At 40.8% G+C, this 13,197-nt stretch overlaps 1 protein-coding gene across 1 annotated transcript in view; it reads right to left on the bottom strand.

Annotated features, from left to right (window-relative positions):
* ryr3 (ryanodine receptor 3) overlaps window positions 1-13,197 on the bottom strand; it is a 169,407-nt gene that overhangs the window by 86,901 nt on the left and 69,309 nt on the right. The window contains 13 exon segments of the mRNA XM_028439455.1: window positions 718-878; window positions 983-1,031; window positions 1,113-1,276; window positions 3,550-3,758; window positions 5,916-6,090; window positions 6,214-6,419; window positions 6,510-6,654; window positions 6,734-6,893; window positions 7,016-7,099; window positions 7,528-7,631; window positions 11,272-11,376; window positions 11,703-11,919; window positions 12,138-12,330. Of these exon segments, the coding sequence (XP_028295256.1) occupies window positions 718-878; window positions 983-1,031; window positions 1,113-1,276; window positions 3,550-3,758; window positions 5,916-6,090; window positions 6,214-6,419; window positions 6,510-6,654; window positions 6,734-6,893; window positions 7,016-7,099; window positions 7,528-7,631; window positions 11,272-11,376; window positions 11,703-11,919; window positions 12,138-12,330 (1,972 nt within the window).

Below are 13,197 nucleotides of genomic sequence, written 5' to 3' on the forward strand. Positions count from 1 at the left end.
ACATCAAAGTGGCTTTTCAGAAGAGGACGAAACTCCGTGATCTGGAAGGACTCAAAACTGACGCAGAGTTGGCGACTTTTAGTGAGGAAGAAGAATGTGACAAGGTAAGGAGTGTACTCCTTTCCATTAGGGAGCAGCGTTGGTTCCCCGCTGATGGTATGTGTATATATCTCCTGTTTGATTTGTAATCGTACACTAGTACTCCATAGTGAATGTTATATTACTGTGATGTTGCAGTCGGGCTAAGTTAGCTTGGTTCCGATACTAATGCTAACGTTACTGGTTGGTGTTGTTTTAATAGAAAGTAGCAGACGATAACTTTATGAAGTGACCTGACAGTCTTTGTTGTGCGGTTTACACATCAGCGTCCTCTGGGGGAGGGACTTTGGAGGCAGGGCAGGAGAGCAACGGAGAGGGAGGGGGATGGATCATTTTAACTTTGCAGAAATTTCTGAAAATACACTTGATTTGTCCCTCCTTCCAATATTTTTGCAAATATATATATATTTCCTTTTAAAGTAAATTTGAATTAGTGAAGGATCCTTAAGCTCCAGGGAGTTCAATTTACGGACATTTTGTCTTCTGTTATTGATGCTTCTTCACAGCTGCCTGGCTGCATGAAATCACATATTTCAATTTTATAGCTTCTGTAAAAGTCTGTAAAAGAAAAGTAATAAGAGAAAACAAGCTGTGATAATAAAGTCGTAGCGTGCTTGCCTTTCGTGTACGCGGCCTCTCTCGTCTCCCAGGGTGACGGTGACAGTGCGTGTTTTGCTAAGGCTGAAGTTCTTGCTGTAGTAGTGATAGTCCGGTGTGACCCAGCCCACCCACACTGAGGCGGGGTCCTGTCCAGCAAACACTCTCACTGAGTGGTAAAACTACCAATGAGAAGACAATGTGTGACCATCACTGACTGAACTGGTGATGTGATAAAACAGTTTGAAAAGGAGAGTGTGTGTTTGTGAGTTTCAATCAGATTTACAGTCGTGATGCTTCCATAGTCCACACTTCCATCTTCGTTTGAAGACTGACTGCAGAGACAGAAAACCAACAGCAACTTTATATGATGGAGTTTTGAAAGCTTTGCCATTGGAGACGATCAAATGTCTCACCTGGCTTTGAGAGAATCATCGAGTATCTTGTCTGCAGAGTACATCTCCACAGGCATGCTGAGTCTACAGTAGACCATGTCATTGTTGCTGTTCTGGGTGCCGTACGTCTTGTGGGTGACTTTAAGGCAAGGAGGGCTGTCCACCGTCCCATCAATCCTCGTCACCTGAGGATGTGAAAACCATGAAATCCATAAAGCAATAATAACTGTAACCATGCATTCAGACATTTATCCATAATCAGAGGTAGTAAAAGTACCAGGCTTCAGTAAAAGTATAGATTCTTGAATAAAACATGACTCTGGTAAAAGTATAAGTATTGAAATTGCTTCTTTACTTGAGTAAAAGTTAAAAAGTGCATGCTACTAAATGTACTTAAGTAAAAAAGTAAAACAAATGTCCCTTCAATAATAAGACAGTTTTTTTAAACCAGCAACTTCTTTATTTCTTTAAGAAGTTGTAGAATACTGGTACATGGAAATATTTTTTTATTTTTTATTTTTACTTTGTCTGCACATGCTGTCAAAGGTCAACACTACAAGAAGTGCAATCATTTAAAGACAGCAATGCGTGTTTTATTATATAAAGGTATTTATTTTATTGCATAATTGTGACCATCACCAGCCCTTTCTAAGGAAGTGTAATTATTATAGGGAGGATACAGTATTTAAAAAAAAGAGGGCAGTCACACCTTGGTGAGGAGGAAGAAAACAGGGAAGAGGGAGTCAGGGTAAGAAATGGAAAGGGTGGGGAAGAGTTGACTGTTTTAAAGGGAAAGTGAGATGTGATGTTATAGTCGTGCATATTGTGTTTATTGTGATGTGTAATTCGTTCAGCCAATCTGGTGATAAGCGTGAAGCTTAGGTATAATGGTGATGGCTGTGGACAGAGTGAAAGAGTGAGTGATAATACCAAGAACAGGTATTTGGGATCAACGTGTCTAAGGTAAAGCCCAGTACGAGTTTATCTCACAGCCCAAGGTGTGCCAGTGCGTCCTTGACCAATGTTTGCGCAAGAACCGGTTCTGTGAACCCAAACACCACCCCGGGCCCGAAGATGCAGCCAGGGCAGCAGAAAGAGTGGGGGCCAAGGAGCCCCAGGCAACCCCCAACGACCGAGCAGCCCCCCAGACGCTCCTGAGATCCCAAGCAGGGAGGCAGCCACTGCCCCTACATACAAACCTGAGAAAGCCCCAAGGAGCCGAGAAACCAGCGCTAACTGCAAATCGCCACCCCCAAACGATAAGCGGAGGAGCAAAGGCCCACGCCCAGTAGACGGCCAGGGCCATGCCAAACAGGCAGCCAGGAGAGACCGGACCCCTTAGTGCACTTTTAGGAGTTACCTACAGATGACTGACATTATCCCCTGATATTAGCCATAAAATGTAATTTTGGTCGACATCGGTTTTGGTTTTTCAACAAAAATTGAAAAACAATATAAAAAATTTAAGATGGCACTTTTTCCATTACTAAAGTTGAATATTCTTATTTTGCACAGATGATGTTTATTCATTGAATACATCCAGTGATGTTATTTCCATGGAGATAAATATAATGTGACCTAAAATCATAATCGGGGAGGGGGTCTATGCATATATTGGTATCGGTTAATATCGGAAATCGGAAGTTTATCGGCACATGGGCAAAAAAACTAATTTTATTTTGCATTTTACCAGCTAATATCAAACATCCCTAAACATTAGTCAGGCAGTATTTGTAATCACTAACAGGTGCAATCAGTGTTTCCTTAGCGCTTAATTGAATTTATGATTACTAAAAGCTTGAACCAATGTCATCATGATACATTTATCATTTAATCCACTGGTTCAAACTCCAAGTCCCACCAAGACACCTTAATTATGACAACAGGTGGTCATACTAATAATTAAAATATTCACATTGACACTCAAAAAGCTGCATTTTAATTAGGAGCACGGCCTTAGTATTGTCCGATACTGATATCAATCAGATTATATATTAGTGCGATTATAGTATACATACTTGTATTACTTATTTTGTATTGTGGAATATTAGAAAAGGCTTGATCAAGTGATATTACTCAGAACAGTCTGCAACAGTAGGAATGAGGAAAACGAACATACAGTATTTATGGGTTACAGAAATTTCAACCATAAATAAAAGAATATTCTACAATTGAAAAAAATTCAAAAATAAATTAGAGAACTCCAAAGAAAAACAACAACCAAAAAAAACTGTACTTTCAAAGTGCAAAATAACCACAACTTTGGTGGTAGCTGCTGGATAGAAGTGCTGCTTGTATCTGATGCAATTTCCCCCCCCCCCCGCTGATATCAGTTTTACAATATAAATATCAAATCGGGACACCCCTAATCAAAAACCTAAGTGCATCAATGTAAATTAGAAATCCAATGGAGACAAACAACGGGCAAAGCAGCAAATGACTGAAAGTCAATCTCTACCTGGATATGCTGGTGGTCTCGTGGTATGTTGACAAAGGTGGGCAAACGCTTGCTGAACCACATAGTGATCTCTCTGTTCATATTGACAGCAAATGGCTCAAAGCCTTCCTGTAGTCCACACATTGTGTAGTATTTAAAGGTGTTGGCGTCCTTGCCCAGGTTCATGCGGCCGATCTGGGACATGCCAAGACTGCAGACAGGGATGAACCCTGAAAAAAAGGGAGGCATATAAAAAGGCTCGAGGGGTCAACAGACTAAGGCTACGTTCACACTGCAAGCCTTAATGCTCAATTCCAATTTTTTGCTCAAATCAGATTTTTTGTTTGTTCGTTCACATTACCATATAAAATGTGACCTGTGTCAGACTCCAGTGTGAACGATTTGTGGCTCCAATGTGACCAACATACGCATTGTCACTTTTGTCTGAAAGTTTTTGTGCAGTAGAGCCAGAGAATGAATGAGCAGGTGGAGAGAAGGATGAGTAGTAAGAAAAAGAGACACATATACTTTGTTTTGGCTTTTTGTGGCATTGATTTGCATTTAAACACAGACCATTTATGATCAGAATCAGAATCAACTTTATTGGCCATGTAATGTATGTTATACACACGAGGAATTTGACTTGGTGAACTGTGCTTGCTCTAATAATGGAAACATTAAACAATAACAATGAACTAAAAAAAATATAAACATAAATATAAACAGTAGTTAGACTAATATGTGCAAAACTAAACTAAATAATATAACAAGATAACTATAAGAAGATAATATAATAATAATAATAATAATAATAATAATAAGATAATAGAGCAGTAGTGCAGTGATGAGTAGTGCAGGTGAACATTTAAATGAAATAGTACATGTTTATGTACATGAACATTCACAGTAACAGTTTGTTCGAGGGTTGTTATGTTTAGTTCCAGGGTTATTACACAGCAATTGAACCTTATTCAATTGACCCAAACCCAACAGAGTGAAACTGAAACCAGCAGGTCTGACAGACATTAGGTATTTATATCCGTGCTTGACTCGAAACCGACAATTAAAACCTATTTTTTCCTCATACAAATGACATATTTACGTTTGTTTTAGTGGTATCATTACATAACCTAACCGCTAGAGCAGACATGGGTTCGTCTGTGAACGGTCGCATTTACAGACCTTGCAGTTGCTGTTAGCTTACCAATAAACGGGAAGAGATGCGTCACCTTTACAATAAGTGTTGACTAGGCCACTGGGAGTGAGGCCCAAGGCCAAGGTAGGCTGACTTGATAATACTGTATCATGTTTTCCTGTAGTCAGTGCCTTCTCCTTGGCCTTCTCTCTCTGCTCTATTTCAGGTGTCGTGAAGCTGATGTTGGCAGTTCCTGATCTGTGTTCACAGCTCAACTAGTCTGGGACACTCTGATGTTCTATCTCTCTATCCTGTTCTGTTGGTCCTTCTGTTCACTAACCCCAACCAGTCGAGGCAGATGGCTGCCACCTCTGAACTTGGTTCTGCTGGAGATTTCTTCCTGTTAAAAGGGAGTTGTTCCTTTCCACTGTCGCTAAATGCTTGTTCATGTGGCTCTTGTTGGGTTTTTTCTTTCTTAATATGAATTTTATATTTTGATAAGCGCATTGAGATGACTGTTGTAAATTGCGCAATACAAATAAAATTGAATTGAATTGGTAAGCCTACTCTTAATACCAGACAACTGTTAATGTCAACATCAGATCAGCGCACGCCAAACACACGCAGGTGCATAGTGCGCGCCAGAGACAGTGCATCTACTGTACTTACATAATCCATGTATCAAATATAAGGATAATCCATGTTCTCGTGCAGAAAAAGGATTGATCCAACAGTGGATTTTTTTTTTCAGCGCAGCACTCACTCCTACAGCTGCTGCTATAAAGTCAACGTATCAAATGCGCATTAAATCCACCTTGACCGTTCACACTGAGGTCGCATTGAAAAAGATCCAATCTGTATCTGATTCAGGACCATGTATGAAAGTAGCCTGAATCTGATTTGAAAACATCAGATAGATATGGGTCGGATTTGAGTGTTGAGCAGACCACATCTGGTCACTTGACTCCCAAAAAATCGGATTTGGGCCACATTTGCCTGCAGCATGAATGCAGCCAAAAAAAATCTGTGTTAGCTGTTGGAAAACACCGACATCTAAAAGTAATGTGTAGAACAATAAACATATACAGTAGATAATTCATGGAGCAGTAGATCAATAACATCAGGACCTTTCCAAACTTGCACAAAGGTCTTTTGCACTTCTTTTACTTCCAGAATCTAACAAACGCAGACAGTCCTCTGGAGACTTGGTGATGGGAATGCATGAAATAGGAATGAAGTGGAGGGAACTCACCGTCTTCTGTCTCGAAGTCTGCGAAACAAAGCTCAGAGCCTTTACTGGTGATCATCAGCTCTCCGTTCAGGGTAAAAATCATCGATTTATCCTCCATGTTGATCATGCAACCAACCACGTCGCCTTTTTTCCATGGATGCCCAAAGTAGCGGCTTCCTGCATGCATGCGTCGACCCTGAATAAAGAATGGATGTGTTGTCAAGCAATTTGGCTTTTAAATAGTATTTCATGAATCCAAATACTTGTTGACAATCATTTCAAGTGTGGAGCCCAGAGAAAGAGCACTGGTGGAGTTTACCCTGTATCCGTCAAAAACAAAGGCTTGATCGTCCAATCCCAGCTCGACGTCAGGTCTGCAGCCCGGTCTGGCCCAGCCGACTCGCATGTCTCCGCCCATCAACACCTCAAACTCAAAGTACCACTTCCCTGTTTTCACCGCGTACGTCTGCTCCACGCGGAAGAAGCGGATGGTTTCGATGCTCTGATAGTCTAACACATGCACAACTTTGGAGAAAGAGACAGACTTATTGATCTTATCGGAGAAGTTAAAAAAAAATATTTAGGGAGTTTATCTTGACCACAAATGGGGCTCACCCTCTTGATCTGGGGGGTCAATGTCATATCCATATCCAACCATAGTCCTGATGGCCTCTCTCAGACTATCCCTGTTAGATTTCTTGGTGCGTTCATCCAGTAAAGCGTATGGAACCAGTCGAGGATTACGTCTGCTCTTTAAATCCTGGTTCGTGAAAAAAAAAAAAAAAAATGGTCATTTGACAGGATTCAATGATAAACATAGAGAAGGGAAATTACTTTACCTGCTGGATGCCATAGGTCCATCCTTGTTTGATTCTGTCTTTGGCCCACACATTGTGTGCATTTTCGGCCAGTTTATCAACTAGAAGCTCTTGACCTGCATTCAGCCTCACATCAGAGAGTTCTAGTGGCGCAGGCTTATAACCGTTGGACATTACGTAGCTGCAGAGACACAAAGAACAACCACGGGGGGGAAAAAATTAAGGCTCAGCAACTCATAATACAAACAACTTCAAAAACACAGGTTTCAAACACCCCAAGTTTAATTCAGCGTGAGGTCATACTCTTTTGGTAGTTTGATTTTCTTTAGATCATCCTCAGCATTTACGTTGGCCTGAGCAACATGGCATCCCAGTGCTAGCAGAGTCCTAAGGAAAATGAAGCAGAAGGAGAAATACTGATGTTAATAATTAAGCATTCATTACTTATCACTTAACATCTGCATCACGATCATAGCACATCAGACACTGATAGATCTCTGTAATAACTGAGAATACATGGAATTTAATTCCCCCAGCAGAGTGTAATCGACAAACAGCTTACCAAGGCAACACTGAGTATAAAACTTGGTTGCATTATTAAATCAAGCCTTATGTATTTACAGTGAGATGACTCAGAGTTTGGCACATATATTCCAATATTTGCCAAAAAATCAATACTAAAACTCACTCAGAAGATTCAAGTCATTACAAGCACTGCTTTGGTCTTGGCCCCAATACTCTGTTGTGCTGTATTCAGCAGTAAAATTCCTCTATTGGTAATTGGGTTAATTTTTTTCCAAGCTTGTTGGCCTTACTTCAGCGTTTCACTCGACATCTGCACATTGTAGTTCCTCTCAGTTTCTGGCAGCTTGGAGAAATCCACAAGACAAGGGTGCTGCCTCTTGTTGTCATCACGAACCTGGAATGGAGAAGGTTACAGAATATCTTGTCTGTGATAGTTCTCAGTCCTACCGGTCACGTTTATCATGGTAGCTTAGTTGAGGCAACTAGATTTAGGGTCACCGCTCATCCAAGATGATTCCTTAATTGTACAACTGAGTACCAGTTCTGAGAGATTTATATTGTGGAGTTACATTAGCCTGGATGAACCTATAATCTTTATCTCTCAAAACTCTCTGTTACAGTTTGTTTTCAAGCCAATCAAAGATGGAATTTCTCAATGGTGATTTGCACAACATGGTTAACGGGTAAGTAAAAATATTTTTTAAGTGTTTATATGATGGATATACTGGATAGGAGGGTCCGCCAGATAGTTGGACTTCAGTTTGAGGAGGAGCAATGTGGATTTGGTCCTGGTCATTTAACTGGGGACCAGCTCTACACCCTTAATAGGGTCTTTGAGAGGCCATGGGAGTTTGCCCAACCAGTCCACATGTGCTTTGTGGACTTGGAAAACCATTTCACCAGGACTCCACCAGGGCTGCCCTTTGTCACAGATTCTGTTCAGAACTTTTGTGGACAGAATTTAATTTGCGGGTTTAAGGTTTGGTGACTCAGGATTGGGTCAATCTCTTTGCAGATGATGTGGTTCTGTTAGTGTCATCATCCTGTGTCTTTCGGCTCTCACTAAATCTGTTTGTAGACAAACGTGAATTGGCCAGAATGAGAATCGGCACCTCTAAATCTGAGTTCATGGTCCTCGGCCGGAAAAGGGTAGAGTTCCCTCTCCGTGTCAGGAATTAGATCCTGCACCAAGTGGAGGAGTTCAAGTACCACAATCTTGTTCACAAGTGAGGAAATAATGATTATGAGAATTAACTTTGTCATACAGTCATACATGTACACGTGCATACACAGAATTTACTCTCTGCTTTTGGCCCCTCCCTGAGGAGCAGTTGGTAGCTACGTTGTAGTGCTCGGGGAGCAGTTTGTGTTAAGATACTTTCTCAACTGGATGGTGTTGATACATGATGCTGGGGTATGCAACCTAAATCTAATTTCAAACTTTAAAAAAAATAAGAATAAATAAAAATGTGTTGTGTGCTGTAGGGTTTTATATTGTACATCTAAATTGATTTCATTAGATTTTTTGACTGAAATGTTAAGCCTTAGTGTGCAGAAGTCCTTGTGCTCCACCAGTTTCTTCAGAAAGGCCAAAAACAAGTTTCTTGGGTTTGAATCACAAATGGTTTGTTCCCAGTAACTCATAACCTAGATCAGGGTTAAACTGAGAAATGGATTGTTGAGTGAAGACAATGTTTTTAGTGCTTTCTTCCTTTACTGTGCCTACTGGAGATGGAGAATTGGATCTAATAATTGAGTCTGCTGTTGTTTTTTGTTGTGTTTGTCATGAAAACATTGGTCAGAAACAATGTCATTTCACAGCTGCACGCATTTAACACTGTGAACAATGTAAGCTGAAACAAAACTTCATCTGTTCTTGAAGTTTAGATCTAATAAGAGTTCATCCACTCAGAACTCCTGTCTTTTTGTTATTGCTTGTGTGGAAACAGATTTGTCCTTGTGTGAAATTGAAACACTGAAGCATCTGAGAGAACAGCGAACTGTTACGGGTGCAGCTTTCTGTCAGTGAGAGGAATTAGGAAAAGATGACTGATACACTCGCAGAAATCGAAATACAAAGGTGCAATGCAGGTTTACACAATGCACACTGAGTCTGAGCCTTAAAACTATAAGATTACATCCATCTACGATATAGACATGTGCTTCCCTCTGTGTTTCATCCTTCTAATTATTGTCATACGTTTGATGGAGAGACATGCACTGCTGAACGACAGTCTCTGTGATAAATGATTCATTGATGACTGCTTCAGTTACAAAGAGGTGGTGATGTGTGTGATCAGACTTTGAATGGGCTCCTCTGCAGTGATCAGAGTGACACACCAACAGGACACTGACAATGGCACAGAGATAAAAATGAAGACATGGCGAATCAAATATTTAATTTATAAACGGTCACTTTTTGAGGCAACTTCTCAGATTATCCAGCCTCTGTGCTGGTTACATAGTGGAACACAATGTCTTACTCTTTGACATTTATTAGTGGAAATTTATGTCCCACCTTTAAAGGTTTTATTCCACACTCATACAGTAATAGTTCAGCCTTATCCACCAAATGGGGATTTATTACAGCATTGAAGACTGACTTTGTATGTATAGGAGTCATCTCTCATTTACACTAATTTCATATTTCATCAAGAAAATAGTACATCTATATTAAAAAAATCACATGGCTACATTCTAGCAGTCAAGTCATCCTTTTAAAATCTTTTCATCATTAACTCTTGTATCAGACGGCAGAGCTCTACTGCTGTCATGAAGTACTGCAATCTCTGCACTCTGAAAACATTAATGCAAATGATGAGTCAACCTTTTCATTCTTTAGTTAAAGTGTAAACAGGCATCAAACCACTTCATCTGGGTCTGGGTTGCAGTGGCAAGACCCTCAGTAGTGAAGTCAACATGGTCTTCTCTCCAGCCACTTCCAGCGGGGGAATCCAAAGGCATTCCCAGGCCGGCCAAGAGATATAATCGCTCCAGCGTGTCCTCGGCTGTCCTACCAGCTGAACACTTCCAACACACCTCCCTAGGGAGGTGTCCAAGGGGCATCCTATATCAATGCCCAAACCACCTCAACCTTCTCCTCTCAACTCCTACTGCGACAACAGCAGAAGTCTAATAACTGAACACTTCTCAGGTTCAGATTGCGCAGGCTGTTCCCCCCAACCGCACCTCTCCAGGTCACACTATTATGGCATGCATGAGCATTCAAGTCACCAAGGAGGACAATAGAGTTGCCAGGTGAATCACTATTAGGTACCCATCCAAGAGAATCAAAAAACGGTGGGTACTGCATTGTGTGACACAAGTGAATATCTGTTCCCCGACCGAAGTGCAGAAAAGCAACCCTCTAGTCTACTGGTGTGAACCCCAATGTAGGGGAGTAACTTTAGAAAAGGAGTAAGTCCAGTCCCTGTTAAGGACTTTGGTTCCAAAGCTGATGCTGTTGGCGTGTGTGGAGATAGAACGACTATTTCTATTCCGGAAAGCTCAACCTCCCCCAGCAGTTCCAGCTCCTTCTCTGCCAGTAAGGTGATGGCCAAACTCATAAAAGCTAGTTTCAATGACAGTGGATTAGGCCGCCAAAGTCCCTGCCACAAGGGGCTCGTCTATGGGTCCTGCTCCAGGGTGGGGTCCTGGTAACCCTCAAAGCCAGGTACACAAGCTCTCCATTTTATCATTCATCAGGGTCTTTGTACCATCCTTTGTCTGACCCTTCACCAAAGACCAATAGACCTTGGGTGATCCAACGAGGGGCTAGACGCCCCCCAACAACATAGCTCCTAGGATTATTAGGTCACTCACTCCACCACATTAAGTTGACTGTAGCTAAAATGTGTAATCTAAATCTTGATGACCTAAAATTAAAGTTTGGTCAGATGCAAGCAGTGTGAATGGAATTGACAAGGCAATATTTCATATAGTATTAAATATAAAACAACAGAGACAGAAACATAATACGGTTTGTTGTATTCAGTAAATAAACATGTCTTGGTAATAAATAGCGTAAAGCCTACTTTGCCGTAGGTCCACCCCAGCTCAATCTTGTTCATGCCCCACAGCTCATGTATGTTCTCTGCCAACTTGTCCCGGATGTTGTCTAGATGAGGGGGAAGAACAATCTGCAGAGCAAAGAGGAGAAAGAAATTAGATGACGGAGACACTGGATTCAACAAAGATCAATAAAATCACAGGTTAAATTCTTTCAAAGGGCTTCAGACAAGTTTCACTTCATCTGAAGCCTATTGGAAAAAACTCTTGAAAGAGTTTTATTCTCTTTTTCAAAGATTATAGGGAGCTTTCCGTGTCTGGAACTGGCTGGACCTGCTAATTATTCACTGCTGAGGCACAAGGAGAACTGAGAAGGGTGTTGTGGAATTCGTATTCTGTTGTTTTTCCTTCTTTTTTGAAACTAAACAACTAAACCAATTTCTTCCTGTTATCTCACCTGGCTAGTGTCCACAGGAGTGGGAATAAAAGATGCCTGAGAGAGAAATTCGGTTGTTCCCAGCAGATCACGGACGCCTTCCAGGTCCCTCTTGTACTCTTTAACTGGCTCTACTCGCATTTTCTCCTTAGGCAGCAAAGCCTCATAGCATGGAGAGTAACCAGCGGGAGGAAGGAACTTGAAATCTCCATGGCGTCCACCTAACAGGAAGCGGATCCTTAAAGGACAAAGTATACAAGACTGGATAAAGAGGAATTTAACCATTTCTCTCAATTAATGAGACAAATACATATTTTTTAAAAATGTAACTGGCACATAACACTGACTCAGTAGGGAGAAACAAATGAATCTAAAGGAATGGGTTTCTAAGCCGTTCATATAATATGAGTAGATGTAACACTATCAAGACTTATCACACTCAGTTGTGATTCATACTTGACGCCTGCAGAGAAGCTGACAACAGGAAAAAAGAAGCCCTCTGTGTTGAAATCCTCAAACATGCCCTGGACAGGCTGCCCGTTGATTCTGAATGACATGCTGGGAGCACCCAAATCCAGACAGCAGCTGACCACATCATCGGAGTTCAGCAGGTGATGGTTAATGGAGGCCACGGCTCTGGGGATTCGCCCTAGACAGCAGCAGGCACAGAGAGACAGAAAGGATGGGTGACTGTAAATGCTAGAAAAACATCGTGCATTTAGGACAGGCAGCGAAGAGGGAAGACAGGAGGAGGAGAGATAAAGGGAGAAAGACACAAAAGTTGTTTAGCAGATGCAAAAAGAAAAAGTGTAATAGGTTTAATGCTTTAGGCAGACAGCAGAGATTAGAACTAATAGCTCAGATTTCTCAAAACAAATCCAACAGTTGGTTAATTTTGAAATACAAAGAGGGAACAAATCAAGTTTGTATGAACTTGTGCATTATTCACCCACACTGTCTGGTTTGAGTGCATCTAATTTGAATTTTCAAATAGTAGGCTTTGCAACTGTAAACCTGTTAGTTTAATGCAGTGGTTCCAAACCTTTTTGTTGTCGTGACTCCATTTTTTTTATTTTTTACAGTTTATTACATCATTTTGACTAGATTTATATTTGCGAAAGTGAAAATATAGAAAACAGTTTGAGATTGGGTGTGGCGTTTTATTTTGAAAAGCTCTGAGATTTCTGCCACTTGCTGCACTTTATATCAATTTCTGTGATATTATGGAAATTTTTTTAACTGTGCGAAATAGATGGATAAAACAATGAAAAAACCCAATAGTAAAATTCAAAAATGTTAAATGTTATTACTTGACATTTCAGGCGACCCCATTTTATTTCCTGGCGACCCCACATGGGGTCATTACCCCAAGGTTGAAAATCCTGGTTTAATGTGAAGCGATTATCTCGCAAGTTATCAAGCTTTCCAAACTTTGGTAGGGAAAAATGTTTTCCTTATGCAATTAGCATTTCCATTGAAAAACAGATGTGGAAATTGCATTTTAAAAATGTACCAT

This window comes from Gouania willdenowi, chromosome 24 (genome assembly GCF_900634775.1).
Source record: "Gouania willdenowi chromosome 24, fGouWil2.1, whole genome shotgun sequence".
NCBI classification, from domain to species: Eukaryota; Metazoa; Chordata; class Actinopteri; order Blenniiformes; family Gobiesocidae; genus Gouania; species Gouania willdenowi.